Source organism: Anolis sagrei, chromosome 1 (assembly GCF_037176765.1).
Source record: "Anolis sagrei isolate rAnoSag1 chromosome 1, rAnoSag1.mat, whole genome shotgun sequence".
NCBI lineage: Eukaryota > Metazoa > Chordata > Lepidosauria > Squamata > Dactyloidae > Anolis > Anolis sagrei.
Genome location: NC_090021.1, coordinates 217,453,289 through 217,470,155, shown reverse-complemented (window position 1 = coordinate 217,470,155; position 16,867 = coordinate 217,453,289). Strand labels below are relative to the sequence as shown.

At 39.9% G+C, this 16,867-nt stretch overlaps 1 protein-coding gene across 2 annotated transcripts in view; it reads left to right on the top strand.

Moving 5' to 3' along the window:
• Positions 1-3,517: 3,517 nt before the first annotated feature.
• CCDC93 (coiled-coil domain containing 93) overlaps positions 3,518-16,867 on the top strand; it is a 42,302-nt gene continuing 28,952 nt past the window's right edge. Inside the window, exons 1-6 of one of the 2 annotated variants that reach the window (XM_060775673.2) lie at positions 3,518-3,780; positions 7,886-7,999; positions 8,926-9,020; positions 11,854-11,965; positions 12,632-12,730; positions 13,258-13,314. In XM_060775673.2, the coding sequence (XP_060631656.2) occupies positions 3,748-3,780; positions 7,886-7,999; positions 8,926-9,020; positions 11,854-11,965; positions 12,632-12,730; positions 13,258-13,314 (510 nt within the window). In that variant the 5' untranslated portion in view covers positions 3,518-3,747. Of the gene's footprint in view, positions 3,781-3,806; positions 3,827-7,885; positions 8,000-8,925; positions 9,021-11,853; positions 11,966-12,631; positions 12,731-13,257; positions 13,315-16,867 lie in introns of those variants that run through there. The other variant, XM_067473111.1, reaches the window with a different exon arrangement.

The following is a 16,867-nucleotide window of genomic DNA, read 5'->3' as shown; positions in this document are numbered from 1 at the left end:
AGTCAAACATATGAAAACTTGATATTAGCTGTAAAGTTATTGTACCTGTTTATTCTTTTTTACTTTTTTATGTTCTTATTGTTTTATTTCTTATATATACATTTTTTTAAAAAAAATCATATAACTCACATGGTCTACTTCATGACTCTTTGTGATCTCCACACACGTTTATTAATAAAGGCAACTGGATGCACTGGAGTGGAGAATCATATCTGTGCTCGTACAGTCCAGCTCTTACTTCTTGGGAAAAACTAAAATAATATAATGTGTTTGTGTATCTCTGAGAAGTTTTTTGGGTTCCCCACCTACTGTGCGCGGAAACATCAGGAGGAGACAATACGAGCATGAAAAGGCAATTCCATCATATAGACTTTTCCAACTTCCTGAGGGGGCCCGGAGCTGAGTCATCACTTGCACACATATTAACTCTGTATACTATTCATTGAACTGATTATATTTTCCTAAAACCCAATGTGTTTTCTGAAGCTCATCCTCTGTGTAACCCGGACTTGGCAGTTAGTCTCATCATGGACTGCTTTGCATGATGCGTCAACACATTCTATCTGTTCGCACCTTTTTCAGGGTAGACTTTTCAAACAACTCCAGCTTCAAACCCACGAATGCCAGTTAATTTTTCCTGCCACGGAGGAAACCCCGACCACCTCTGACATCAGAAAGATTTCCAATAAATGCCCAGATCCTTGCTGGGTCAGCTTTCCAACCAATCAGGGGAGGGTATGGGTATTTTAAATGGCTGTCAAAATGAATAAAACGCCCTGTATCTTACTAAATGTTTTATATCTGATTTTTTTTGAGCACAGACTATGTATCTGACATCCCTTCAAGACCAAAGTAATAAACCTCTGTTCTAGTTGCCTTCAAACCCAGTTTGTGTGTTAATCTGGTTCTCAAAATAGCAGGGTGCACCAGGCATCGGACCTCAGCCTGCTCCTTTGGCTGATAGCTGAACTTCGACCTCAGTTGTATAAAGTCTTTAACCTGCTATGCCAAAGAGTGGTGGTGTGCCAACATACTGCTAATCCTAGGATTCCATACCATTGAGCCATGGTAGTTAAAGTGGTGACAGACTGCATTAATTTCATAGTGTAGATGCACCTCCAGAAATCCAATTCTGGAGGTCACAGTTTACATAAGGAGTGTTGGGTGAAAGCTGGTTGTAGGAGTGAGAATCTTAGCAAATGAAAGGAAGCTGTTTATGCATAATTTATTTATTGAAGTTGGTATATATTTATATCTATTCACATAATAAAGGTGAAAATGTGTATGTGGTGGCATGTCCCCTTACACAGACAGACTCCTGCCTCGACAAACAGCTATAGCTCACACTATGCAGGAGACACCAATGCCCCCCCCCCGCCAGTGATACTGCAGATTATAGCGAGCATCACACCCCAGTGTTTCTTTCTCTCTCCATTGGTGTGGAATTTGCATGACCCTGCCCATTTCCTCTCCCTTAACCCTTTCCTACCCTTTTTAACTCGGTCTGCATAACAAACAGAGCGGAACTGATTAGTGACTGAACATACTGGAGGGGTTTGGGGGGACTCACTCCACATGATGGAAGTTGTAGTTTACCCTGCATCAAGACACAGCATTGTGACCACAATTGGCATACAGATCCCCCATGACCAACAGAACATAATGGAGGGATTGGGGGGGGCGGATTAGCCTTGACATTTGGGTGTTGTAGGTACTGGGATTTATAGATAGCCTGCAATCTAAGAACACTCTGATACCCACCAATTATGCACCTGGATGTAACTTGGCACGCAGAACCTTCATGTTCAACAAAAAATACTGGAAGGCTTGGGGGGGGGGGGGAATTCACGTTGATTAATAAGGGTTGGAGTTCGCCAACACCCAAAGAGCACTGTGAACCCAAACAACGATGGATATGGACCAAATTTAGCACACATACCCAATGCCCAAATTTGAATACTGGTAGGATTTGGGGGACATTGACCTTGATATTTGGGAGTTGTAGGTACTGGAATTTATATCACCTGCAATCAAAGAGCACTTTGGACCCCACCAACGATTGACCTGGACCAAACTTGGCACACATACCTGATATGCCCAAATTTGAATACTGGAGGGGTTCGGGAGAGATTGACCTTGATTTTGGGGGGTTGTAGTTCACCTGCAACCAGAGAAACTTTGAACCCCACCGACGATGGACCTGCATCAAACTTGGCACACAGAACCCCCACGACCAACTGAAGGGATCTTGAGGGGAACTGACCCACCATGGTGGATGCTGTAGTTCATCCTGCAGCCACAGAGCACACTGAACACCACCAATGCATCTAGAGTAGTGGTTCCCAACCTTTTGTTTTTACCAGGGACCACTTGACCAGGGGCCACTCTCCAACAATAGTACCAAAAGGGTTATGAATCTGTTTTCAGTTTGGTTATTTGGGGTGCTGATTCAGAAAATTGCATTGGGCAGACCACATCAGCTCGAGATTCTGATATATGCCACCCAGTAGTTGCCATCTGCTTGCCCACAGAAAACCATATTTAATGATCTAGAGTTGATGTGGTAGTAGTAATCTTTCGTGAGTAGTCAGCCTCTCCCCTCCCAACATCCCTGTTGTCTCGACACTATAAGAGGGTTTTGCAAGACCAGTCGCTCTCGTTGCCAGGTGGTTTCAAGGTAATGGTGAGGCTGTGGACCATATTTTTGTTCTTGGGGACCATTGGTGGTCCATGGACCACAGGTTGGGGAACCACTGATCTAGAGCAAAATTGCCCAACATGACAAACTTTAAGCACTGATGGAGTTTGAGGGGGTTAACCTGGCATGATGTGAGTTGTAGTTCACGCACAACCTTATGCATTTTGTAAAATTGAAAAAAAACCACGTTTTTTTTTCAAATAACCTGGACAATGTCAGGTATCCAAGATAGTATATAATAATAATAATAATAATAATAATTTTAATTTCTTACCCGCCTCTCATGACTTGAGGCAGATTACAACATAATTAAAATATATAAACATTGTAAAAAATTCTATATACATATTTCTATCAAAGATATATATAGCATAATGCATTTCTATAAAATACATATTAAAATACACTAGAGATTAAACACAAGACACGAGTTTTAAATTATATATATCTATATATCTCCCAAAAGAACCCAAGGGAGCTCATATTATTTTTTAAAAACCCAAGAATGCCTGTGTTTATTTTTTTTATTAGATTGAAGTAACATTTTGGGGGGGGGGGGGGGAAATTAAAAATAATTTTAAAAAAGAGCTACAACTCAATTATAATACGTTTTTAAAAGCTATGAAATAAACCATTGAATCAATGATCAACTGCAGAGAGCAAAAGTCACAATAATAATATCTAGTAGCCAACCTTGTGGGGTCTGAAATCCTACTTTCCCAGTCCGTCCCATCCCTCTCCGCCTCTCCGGCTCTTGGCAGGCTCCTCCTTCCAATCCGGAACGCCGCCCTCTCTTCCGTTCCAAGTAGTCACATGAGCAGCCTGGGATCACTCACCCCCCTTTTTTAACAGGATGGTACAGCCTGAGCCAACTAAGCGAGCTGTGTAGTGAGGGCGTGGGACGAACCAACGCACTGAAAAGGGGGAGGGAGAATACATTTCTTGCGGAAGGGGCGAAGCGCACTCAGCCTTGCAAAGAAAGGGGCGAGACTGATCCGGGTTGCAACGAGAGGCAGAAAGGAAGGAGGATCGGACAGACAGGAGTGGACATGGGGACCCAGAAGGGGCCAGAGCACCAGGAGGTAAAGGGACCCCACGGTGGCAACGGGCTCAGGAAGCTCCTCTATTGTAATCATTCCTTTCTTTCCCTTTTTTTGGGCTTGCTTTTTTCTTGCAGCCGGGGTGGAGTAGAGAATGCAATATTTTGCAGAAGACAACACTAATGTTGCAAGCCCAAAATGAAATGGGGAGGGTCCAGAGATACCTTTGGAACTGGGAACCCCCAAAGAGGTGTGCAGTGTTTGCAAGTGGGCGCGTCCTTTATGGAAAGCAAGAGGGAGGCAGGCTGGCATGCTTTGCCCACTTGCAGGAGGAAACGCCCCTTGCAATGGAGCAGGGTTTCCCAGGGCCCTCCACACTGCCCCTTTATCCCAGGATCTGATCCCAGATTATCTGTTTATCCCAGGTTATCTGGCAGTGGGGACTCAGGGCCCTTCCACAGCCATCTAACCCAGGATATCAAGGCAGAAATCCCTACAAGATCTGCTTTGAACTGGGTTATCTGAGTCCACACTGCCATATATCCCAGTTCAAAGCAGATAGTGTCAGATTTAATTCAGCTGTGTGGGGTCCCTTTACCCTCAGATATTCCAGTTTCAAGCTGATAATAATTTATCATTTTATATTGTCCATTTGGCAAGTTTATATTGTGTGGATTTGCTGTTCGAGTTTATATTGTGTGGATTTGCTTTACTATTTTATTTTGCTATTGTAATTTATTTTCTGATGCATTTGGTGTTGGTTTTTTTTTTTTTGTATTTTGTTTTTTACTGTGCTGTATTGCATTTTTAAAAGGGCTTGGTCTCATGTTAGCAGCCCCGAGTCCTCATTGGGGAGATGGTGGCAGGGTATAAATAAAGGTTGTTGTTGTTATTATTATCTGGAGTCATATCCTGGGATAACGGGGCAGACATTCAGGGTGCATGTACACAGAATACAGTTTGACACCATTTTTAAATGCTATGGAATTCTAGAGTTGGAAGAGACCATGTGGGCCATCCAGTCCAACCCCCTGCAAAGAAGCAGGAAAATCGCATTCAAAGCATCCAGCCTCTGTTTAAAGGCCTCCAAAGAAGGAGCCTCCACCACACTCCGGGGCAGAGAGTTCCACTGCTGAACAGCTCTCACAGTTAGGAAGTTCTTCCTCATGTTCAGGTGGAATCTCCTTTCCTGTAGTTTGAAGCCATTGCTCTGCATCCTAGTCTCCAGGGCAGCAGAAAACAAGCTTGCTCCCTCCTCCCTATGACTTCCTCTCATGTATTTATACATGGCTATTTATGCAAGCTAAATATGCCCAGCTCTTTAAGCCGCTCCTCATAGGTCTTGTTCTCCAGACCCTTGATCATTTTGGTTGCCTTCCTCTGGACACATTCCAGCTTGTTAACATCTCCCTTCAGTTGCAGTGCCCAGAATTGGACACAGTGTAGAATAGAGCGCTTGGTGAGGCATCAGCACTCATTGGCAGAGAAGGTGAAAGACCTTGCAAAACTAACAATTCCCAAGATTCCAATAGGTTTGAGCCATGCCAGTTAAAAGAGGTGTTAGACTGCATTAATTTTATGGTGTTATATAGGCCCAAAGCATGCTTCATTGAATACTTTTTAATGACTTTGGATGGATAGTATTGGATAGGCCTTACCTGAAATGCTTGGAATGGGAACTATAGATTTTGGAGTAGTTGCCTATATATCATGAGATGGCTTGGAGATGACCTCTAAATTTAAATTGGAAAGTCTTTTTTGTGTGTTGGGTTGCTGTGAGTCTTCAGGGCTGTATGGCCATGTTCCAGAAGCATTCTCTCCTGACATTTCACCCACATCTATGGCAGGCATACTCCAAGGTTAGGAGGTTTATTGGAAACTAGGCAAGTGAGGTTTATATATATGTGTGTGTGTGTGTGTATCATAAACACCTTGTACATATAGCTTGAAGGTTACATTGCACATAGTATTTTTAATAATGTTATGCATGAAAGGAAGCATCACGTTAACCCACCTGAAAGTAAACCATATGGACACATTTTGGATTTCCAGGTAAGGAATGCTCAACCTGTACTCGGTGCCATTGCTTCAGTCCTGTTTCGAGGAGTCCCGAATCAAAACTCTGTCAGTGGTACTTTTTTCTCTGTGTGTGTCGACAACTGTATAAGGGAGCACATACACTGTCGAACTAATTCAGTTTAACACACCACTAACTGCCATGGTTGAATCCTGTGGAATCATGGGAGTTGTAGTTTGGTGAGGCACCAGCACTTTTGTGAAGAGGAGACTAAAGACCTTGTGAAGCTACAACTCCCATGACTCCATAGCATTGAGCTATGGCAATTCAAGTGGGTCAGGCTGCATTAATTCTGCAGTATAGATGCAGCCTGAGATGCTGAGTTACCTGTTTCAAAATAGCATGTTCTGTTTCTTTTTCGTCTCAGGAGTGACTTGAGAAACTGCAAGTCGCTTCTGGTGTGAGAGAATTGGCCGTCTGCAAGGACGTTGCCCAGCAGATGCCCAAATATTTTACCATCCTGTGGGAGGCTTCTGTCATGTCCCCACATGAGAAGCTGGAGCTGACAGACAGGATCTCACCCCACTCTCTGGATTCAAACTGCTGACCTTTTGGCCAGCAGTCCTGCTGACACTGGTTTAACCCTTTGTGCCACTGGGACTCCTATGCTCTGTTTCAAAATAGGCTCTTTCCACCTCAGGCCCAGAATAGCTCTATCACTCCATAGTAATGGTAGGAATACTCTGGCTGTAGCTACAGGGAAAGAGCAAATTGATGATATTGCCTGTCCCATTAAATTTTCTTTCAGTCCAAAATTCCAACAATGTAGCCACATTGCAGCCAGTTGAACATTTAAAAAAAATAATGATGCAGACACAGTAATTATAAGAGGTCCAGCTTTCAGCATCTCCCCCTCAGTTTGGGGATTGAAAGATATCAAGGGGTCAAAATAACTACTTTTCTTTTAAAAAGTGTTATTATTAACACAAGCTATTTATTTATTTATTTATTTATTTGCTTTATTTCTATACCGCATTTTTCAGCCCTTAACAGGCTATCATACATACAGGTTATGTATCCCTTACACAAAATACTTGAGACCAGAAGTGTTCTATAATGTGTAGTTTGGTTCAGATTTTGGAATTCTGATATCTGTGTGTATGTGTATAGGAGCCCCCAGTGGCTCAGCGGGTTAAACTGCTGAGTTGCTGAACTTTCTGACTGAAATGTCGGCGGTTCTAATCCAGGGAGTGGGGTGAGCTCCCACTATTAGGCCCAGCTTCTGCCAACTTAGCAGTGCAAAACACGCAAATGTGAGTAGATCAATAGGTACCACTGTGACGGGAAGGTAACGGCGCCTCATGTAGTCATGCCGGCCACATGACCTTGGAAGTGTCTATGGACAACGCCGGCTCTTCAGCTTAGAAATGGAGATGAGCACCACCCCCAAGGGTTGGACATGACTAGACTAAATGTCAAGGGGAAACCTTTACGATATAGATAGATAGAGCTGTCCTGGAGATGGAAACTAAGTCTATACATGTTATGCTTCATATGCATCTTATATACAAGTCATTAATACATTTTATATACATAGCTTGAAGGTAATTTTATGCTGTACACTGCAAAATAAAACAGAAAAGCATTACTGGAACATGTGAGTGTAACTTCACATGCAGTCCATGGAGTAAAAAAAAATAACATAACTCTGGCTTTAGCTAAATTCAAGGATTTATATAAACAATATAAAATTGTGTGACGTTTTTGCAAAATATTGTTTTAAGCTTCCATGTTTCCCAGAATCTAGTTGCAAGATTCAAATCTCAGGAAATATACTGCAAGCATCCACCATCACCATTTTAATCATAGTGTTTTAAGTAAGATAACCTGTAAAGTATGCAAGATTTAAAATATGTCAAAGCAGAGTGTTGTTGATTGGCAGAATTAGCTATACAGTAGTAACGTTGAACTGTGAGATAATGTGCGGATGATTTACATTTCCTTGAATCTCAGGTTGGGAGAAAGGCAGAATATAAATCAAATAAACGAACAAAAATAGTAAATTGTAGTAGATTTGCTGTCAGATATTAATTTTTGCATTTACAAGATGAATTTTTTTTACCTTTTCAGGTAGAAACCCGAGAGGATGAAGAACAAAACATTAAGCTAAGTGAAATTTTAGAGCTGCTAGTGGCAGCAGGGTACTTCAGAGCAAGAATTAAAGGCCTTTCCCCATTTGACAAGGTAAGGTTGTAGTTGGATACATTGGTCTTCTACCATAATATCGTGCATAGGGCTGCCCATTATAATCAATTAAGTAAACTAGAATATACACACGGTGACTTGCAGAAGTAGTCACACACACACTGATTTTTCCATATGACCTGGAATTGAAAATAATAATAATAATAATAATAATAATTATTATTATTATTATTATTATTAGAAACACAAGATGACTCCACAGCAGACAAGATCACCCTGCTGGCTGTTGTATTGGATCACACGTCGGACACTTCCCAAGTGTCTAGGACTGTCTGATGTATCGCTGAATAATGTGTTCAGATCCCAGTAAGGTGGCCTTCTGCAGCTGGCAGATGGTAATTTTGTCAGTGCCGATTGTGTTTAAATGCAGGCCAAGGTCTTTAGGCACTGCACCCAGTGTGCCGATCACCACTGGGACCACCTTTACTGGCTTGTGCCAGAGTCTTTGCAGTTCAGTCTTTAAATCCTCATATTGTATCAGCTTTTCCAGTTTTTTCTCTTCAATCCTGCTGTCACCAGGGACTGCATTATTATTATTATATTATATTTATTTATAGCCCACTTTATGTCCTCCAAAAGGGACTCAAATCAGCTGGAGTCAACCTGCATTGTTACCACTTAGTATCTTCTAGATATGCAACACTATGAAAGTGCAAAATTGTTATTGTGACTGGAACGTTGAGTAAGCAGAACCAAACTTGCATGATGATTCTGCACTTGGGATTAATAAAAATAGCGCTTAGAATGATTTGCATTGTACCTCCCTGTGTTAGCTTGAGAAAATTACACTGAGTGGTGGGAAATGTGTGGGTTTTTAAAAAGTTATAAACCATTTTGATAGATGTTTTATATGTATTTTTCTCAAACATTTGTTGGAGATAAAATGAGTCTTTGCTTTGTTGTAGGTGGTTGGTGGCATGACCTGGTGTATCACAACATGCAATTTCGACATCGATGTTGACTTACTGTTTCAGGAAAACTCAACCATTGGTCAGAAAATGTAAGTCGCTATAATGTGTATTCAGTTGCACCATAAGATTAGAGGAAGTCTTAGTCAGAAGTGAAACTTGTAGATGGGATCCCTTGAGTACTTTTCATAAGAAAATGTCCTGTCTTAAGAAGCTTTACTCCAAATTGCATTCTGTCTTCAGCTGTTTGGGCTTTGGAAGTTCTTGCATTTCTCTGCTCCAGTGCTAAAGGTTAATGATTGCCACAAAAATAAGACATAAACTTAAATAACATAAGAAGAATGGAAACTTTGCCAGACAGTATGCTGCATTTCATCATTCACTATTTAAATTGTTCCATGCTTTCTTAATCTCAGTGGTGACAGTTCAGTAGTCTTCTGATAGATTAAAGTTTTTTGAAAGCAGAGGGTCAAAATATTCTTGTCCCATGAATATCATATCAGAGATTATCATAAGACAAATCTGGATCTTACCTCTGCCATACTGAACATGTGAAGATGAAATGTGAACAGGTTGGCCATGTTCAAATATAGTAAGATAAGGATGTCTGTGGTTTCATTTATCCATTGCTGGAAGGAGGAAATGTTCTTCTATGTAATTTGCTGTGTTATCCAGGTGATTCATTGATATATTTACCCAGAAGTTAATAATAATGATAATAATAATAATAATAATAATAATAATAATGTTATGGTAATACAGTTACCATGTGTTTTCCTATAAAGAATACCTTTCTAGAAAACTAGGTTCTCCAATACAATTCTATGGTATGCCTAAAACAGAAGTAAGTCAATTTTGGTGATATCTGCCATTACACGTAACCACAATCCTGCTCGGAACATATCCCTGCCAATTCAGGGTCTTATTATATATGAAAGGGTCATACAGTGATCGTCCCTTTAACAAGCCATTGGCTGTCACTCTCTAGTGAGTTTCGGGGAAAGGGGAGGGGACAAATTGTAGCCAGTGGTAAGGAATGTGGTACGAGTACCTAGCACACTGAGCATCTCTCATCTCAAATATCTTGAGAGGCAGTGATGTAGTGAACGTTGGTGTGTGTGTGTGTGTGTTATTTCCTGTAGTAATCCACTGCATTCAGATTATTATGTCATTTGCACCAAACCTCTTGCTTCAACTGTGCAGTGAATGTTAGTGAAGACAGGGCTCTCCAACATAGGATCCTCCAGATGTTGTTGTATGGTAGCTTCCATCACCATTAGTAAGCATTGCCAGTCCTGAAGTATAATGACAGTTGTAGTATCTGGAGTGCCTCACTCCTTCTGTTCCTGAATGAAGGACATCCAAAGAAAGAACTGTCCTGCATTAGAAGTTTCCAAATAGATTTTGGAAAGGTTTTTTAAGGAAATTTCTTGCATTGTTATAATTTGACCTACATCAAGCATCCCATAGAACAGCCACCTGAATTTGTTATGTCGTGCATCTCACTACTACTGGATTTGTGGGGACAGGAACTGCATTTATAATAATATGATACATTTTATTTATACCCTGTCCTTATCCTCGAAGGGACTTGGGGCGGCTTACAGCAAGCAACATATGCAAAAATAATATAAGCAGTAAATGATAAACAACAATACCAATAACCAATTATCATTTAGTACAATTTAAAATAACATGTTGTTGTTCATTCGTTCAATCGCTTCCGACTCTTTGTGACCTCATGGACCAGCCCACGCCAAAGTTCCTTGTCGGCCGTCACCACCCCCAGTTCCTCCAAGCTCAATCCAGTCACATCAAGCCCTGAGTCCCCCCCTAGGGGGTTGAGAAGGGTGGGGTAGAAAAGCCCGAAATAAATCTTGCCCTTGGTTGGCCCCTCTTCCCTTTTCCTTCAGTTTTCCCCAGCATAATTGGCTTCTCTAAAATAACATAAGTATGAATAAATAGTAATTTAAAAGCTATTTGCAAAAGCTATTTGCCCTTTCAACCATCTAAATATATATCACTGTTCAAACTAGCTATCCAGCTGTTATAATTAATTATCTCAGAGTCACTCAAATCCTGTCTGATAGTTACCAAAACAGTCTAGCCATTCTCAGAGGCTTGCTTAAATAGCCAAGCTTTTAGCTCCTTCCTAAAAGTTAACAAGGTGGGTGCTTGTCTTAGTTCCTTGATAAGAGCATTCCAGAGTAGGGGGCCCACTATAGAGAAGGTCCTCTCCCTCGTCTTCACCATCCTTGCTTGTGAGGGAGGTGGGATTGAGAGGAGGGCCTCCCCAGCTGATCTTAAGGTCTTGAAACCAAGCATTTGGGGGAGGAATGCTTCAAGATATCATTGGTCTCCTGGAAGTGTGTGTCTGCCTTAAAAAGCTTGCTTCTACAATTGGCTGTCCACCTGCTTCTAGATTACCCTGCAGTTGGCTTCCTCCCAATCTTTACCATTCTCCATTGGAGTACTTGCTGGGCATTTGTCTCTCACTCACCTATATATGCTTAGCATCAGAGATGTTACTGCATCAGACAATCCCAGAGCATTACTAGAACCCAAAGAAAAAAAATTATGATAGAAAATATTCAGAGATATTATGTACACTTGGGGTGGAAATCAAGTGGTGGCATAGCTATAGTCCTGGTGAATGTGGACATGCATATTGTGCATGTTTTCATATTCATCGCTTGCCTATCTGAAGAAGGAACACTTGGGAAGAATAAAACTAATGAAATAAAGGGCTTCATTAATGCCCTTGCCACTTTGTGATTTTGGTCCTTTCCTATGATCTTTCTTTTAAAATTAGCTCTTTTGGCCACTAGGGGGCACTTTTAGGCTAGTAAATATTTCCCTTGCCCGCATGTTCTCTTCCTGCTTTGTCCTCATGCTCTAAATTTTCTCATGTTTTACTTCTTCCAGCGCCTTAACTGAGAAAATAGTGTCAGTCTTGCCCAGAATGAAGTGTCCTCATCGCTTGGAGCCTCATCAAATACAGGGTTTGGATTTCATCCATATCTTTCCCGTGGTGCAAGTAAGTGCTCCTTGGTATTTTCCTTTTTAGAATTGATTATCTGCTGACACAAATATGAGGTGCCCCTCCCTAAGATTTTTTCATCTTCAGCAAGTCTAATAGCCTCTGGAAAGTGATCTTAGGCAGAGAAATAGCATTGGTGAAATGGATTTTCTCATGGAAGACAAGTGCTTTCAATAAAGCATTATGGAATCCTTTGGGCCACCCAGATGTTCAGAACTACAGCTCCCATCAGTCTGCACCATTTTCATTCTGTGTGGAGTTGGTGAGAATTGGATCCTAAACATCTGGATGGCTGGAAGTTTTATTATTTTGGGACTTCATCCCTTACTTAGTCTTGAAAATTTTACTTTAAGCCAAGTATATGTCAGTATAGGCTTTGATCCTTAACATTGCCAGGTGACATTTAAATATTTATCTTTTTACATGGCTCCTCACTTTTATTTAACCTTTTTTGGAAAAAAACCTAAAATGCATATCATTTTTTGGAAAAAAAATTAAATCAGTTATTAACGAAGTAGGCGTGTTTTTATCAGCATCGCTGCAGTATGTCTATTCCTGGCGTGTATTTTATCCATGTCACTACGATATGTCTCTCTCTTGTGAATGTATATAAGTTACTGCCTTGATGCTAATAATTTTCACCTTTGATTTGCTCGATGGCAGTGGCTGGTGAAACGTGCTATAGAAACCCGGGAAGAAATGGGAGATTACATTCGTTCGTATTCCATATCTCAGTTTCAAAAGACCCACAGTCTACCAGAGGTAAACATTTGACTGCATCTTTTGTAATGCAGAGGTCATTTTTCTTAATTTGCTTGAAATTGGATGGGAATGATACAAACCTGCATCACCTAATTTGGCTTCAGGTTTTAGGATGTAAAATGGATCAAACTTTATAAATTACTGTAGGGTCTTATAAGGGATGTCCTTAGAATAATAAAGCTCCGCTAATAATAGGAAAATGTGGCCTGTTATAAGCCTTGACCCTTATAATAGGAAAGCTTGGCCTTAATAAAGGACACAATTTCCGGTCTGCAAATAAAGATAATCTTTTATAATATGGGATAGTAATAACTATAGTCCTTTAGCTCAGTTGGACTCAGTCCTAGCTAAGTGTGTAGGTTTGCAGACTCATTGTATTACACAGAGTTGATACATCATACGCTTTGATTATTTGAGTATCATAATTATAGATAAGATGAAAAGACAGCTGAACAATCTCAGTCCGCAGTGTTGGTGCTGAATTGTAGTTGTTGCTACTCTTCAAAGTTGTATTAATTTATTTTCAGGATGATGACTTCATGCAAAGAAAAGACAAGACTGTCAGAGCAGTGAGTGAGATTACTGTAAGTCTGAGCCTCAATCATGTGGCATTTCCTGTAAGATTATTTTTTCTTTCAAATGCACTAAATCAGAGGTACTTGATCTTCCTGGTATTGTTGGACGTAACCCTGTTGTTTTATTGATTTACATCCTGTCTGAGACTCAAAGGCAGTTAACCACATATAAAAAAACCCAAAAAACAAAACCTTGATAAAATTTATGGTTATTTCTTTATTAACTTCATTTATATCCTGCCCTTTTCTATCCCCGAGGAGACTCAGAGCTGTGTTACAAAATAGGCAGCAATTCGATACCAAAATATAAACATACAATACACATTTACATTAAAACAAAACATTAAACAGTGCAATTTAAAACCAGTTACTAAAATCACACCAATCAGAATAATAATATGAAAAGTACAAATATAAAAATATTTTAAAATCAATTAAACAATGTATAAAGTTAAAACACACAAACCATTAAATGACGAAAGCTGTAAGACTTGTACCAAACAGTTCAAAATCGGATTAAGCATTCTTAGATTGTGTATTGGTTTTAGGTAAAGGTAAAGGTTTTCCCCTGACATTAAGTCCAGTCGTGTCCGACACAGGGGGCTGGTGCTCATCTCCATTTCTAAGCCGAAGAGCCAGCATTATAGACACCTCCCAGGTCATGTGGCCAGCATGACTGCATGGAGCGCCGTTACCTTCCCGCTGGAGCGGTACCTATTAATCTACTCACATTTGCATGTTTTTGAACTTCTAGGTCAGGAGAAGCTGTCCCAACTGCGTTAGTTCACCCCCCCCCCCCGGATTCAAACTACCAACCTTTTGGTCAGCAAATTCAGCAGCTCAGCGGTTTAACCCGCTGTGCCACCAGGAAGCCTGTAATTTTCTTAATTACGGAAGGCTTTTGCAATTACTATCATTTTCCCATACTGTCTTTAGATGACTTGTGGGTAATGTCTAAGATTGAATACATTGTAAATTTTGGAGTAGTAGGGTTTTAAAAAAGAATAAAATCTATGCAAATGTACAGTGTGTGGAGTAGTGGGATTTGGAGTCCAAAACACCTGGAGGGCCGAAGATTGCCCATGCCTGTTCTAAATCCTTAAAAGTCCCACTGAGATGAATTGCACCACCTTCTGCATATCTGTTCATTTGTTACAATCACCTCTGCTATACAAATGGTATTGGATGGAAATTAACTCTGAAAATGCACAAGCGTAGTGATATAATTGTGTGCTGGCCCACATGTATAGTGGTAGTTCTTATGCATTGATCAGATGGTTAGGACTTTAGTACCCGAGAGCCACAGCCAGCATGGAGACTGAAAGTTGCAGTCTTGAGAACCAGAAGTTGAGTCCTATTGCTGTATAACATTTTACAGCAAATCTATTCACAGTTTTACTGCGATGAGGTTTGAACTTTCTGTTTGTGTATCAGTTAGCTATTAATTTTAGTTTAGTGTAAACGTTTGCATTGCTTACAGAAGCTTGATGCGCTGAAATTACATTGTATTGTATGTTTTGAGGCTCATGTTTCCCCTACCTTTGCTTCTGTATGAGGTGATGACAGTTTAAGAGATCACATAAAACAGAACATTATGCACTCGGAAATAATGCAATTTTGTATGGCTTCCATGGCATCTCAGCTGATATGCTAGTGTTTGAAAAAGACTTCCACTTGGGAAACTGCCAGCATTGATCAAAACATTTTATTTGTAAAAGGGAGGGCCGTTAAAAAGCTCTTGACACATCTTCCTCAGGCAGAGTCAATGGAGTAGAGAAGCCAAGTTGTGGAAACTGGATCTCATTTGTCATTGTATCTTGAGAGAAAGTAAACTGCCTTTGTCATTGTGTCTGGAAGAAAGTGCAGACTGTCATAGTCAAGAATTCAATCTTTGCTGTTCAGTAGTATTTATTACAAAGAGTTTCTGGCAGTGATGGCCTTCTTTTGCTGTTGAACTTTACAGAAGCTCTGATGGCTGCATTGAAGTGGGTTTTCTTTAAAGAATCTACTTGATTCTTTTATCTTTTCTTTTGTTGTATTTCTTTCCCTTCCAGCACATCCTTTCACTCATGTAACCATGATAATCACTTACCTCAAGCTTACTACAATGATCATCATCTTGTTTCTTCTTCTTCTTCTTCTTCTTCTTCTTCTTCTTCTTCTTCTTCTTCTTCTTCTTCTTCTCAGAATGGAATGTTCTGCATTAAAAAAAATAATACACAGCTAAGTAGACACAAGGGTGCTGAACAACTCAAAGCCTGGAAATTGTATTTTATTATTTTATACCTGGAGTAAAGTAGCAAGTAAAATCTTTCCCAATTCACCTTTCAGTCAAGTTGCACAGTAGCCAGTTGGCCAGTGTATAGTACACAGTTGGCCAAGACATGTTCGTACTTGAGTTAGAAAATACCCAGTTGTGTGTGTCCAATTTGATCATTTTGCCTTCCATCTAAGTACTCAAGCTTAAGTCTGTTGCTTTTGATAGTGAGAGACTAACAACAACAACTTTATTTATATCCTTCCACCAGCTCCCAAAAGGGATTTGGGATGGCTTACAAAAACACATAGTGGTGCAGCAGAATATACAAAATATAGTAAAACACATAAACATTTAAAAAACAATAACAATGTTATTTAACGTAACACACACACATATATAACAGCGTATAAAAACCACTACTAATTTAAATAAAATACTAAATAACACGCAGCAATAGCTGCGGATTAAAATAGTCGTATCAATTTCAGCCACATTAAGTGCCAGTCAAACAAGTCCCTTGGTTCTCAAATTTTAACTGATGTTCAACCATTGTATTGCCAAAGGCTTTCATGCCAGAATCACTGGATTGTTGTAGGTTTTTTGGGCTGTATGGCCATGTTCTAGAAGCATTCTCTCTTGATGTTTTGCCTGCATTTATGGCAGGCATCCTCAGGTTGTGAGGTCTGACCTCACAACTTCTAAGGATGCCTGCCATAGATGCAGGCAAAACATCAAGAGAGAATGCTTCTAGAACATGGCCAAACAGCCCGAAAACCCTGCAACAACTTGAGGTTTAACCATGTCTCTGTGGAGGGCGTTCCAAAGCCAAGAAGCATATTTTTCATTTCCTACTCCAGTTTTGCCACAATCAGTTTTTGTGTGTTTCTGTGGGGCTAGCTAAAGTAAGCATCTAGTACATAGATAACGTTATTAGTAAAAAGTTAGAAATTAATGAACACATTATTTCAGTGACAGAAAATTGAGTCATATCTGTTTAAATATGGAAGGCTTTTTAAATTACCATCATTTTACCATACTGTTTTTAGATGTCTTGCAGATTATGTCTAAAATTAGACTGAATAAATTGTACATTTAGAAGTAGTAGGGTTTTTTTAAAGAATAAAATCTATGCAAAAGTACGGTGTGTGGAGTAATCTAGATGAGTAAAACTTTTGTAGTAACTCGAAAACATAAAATGCCTTTGTATTTTTCTAGAAAACTCCTAAAGTACCATTTGAAGTAACTAATAAACAATGTTTTTTATGCTAAAAACAAATAGACATCAGTGTTTACCTCATTCTT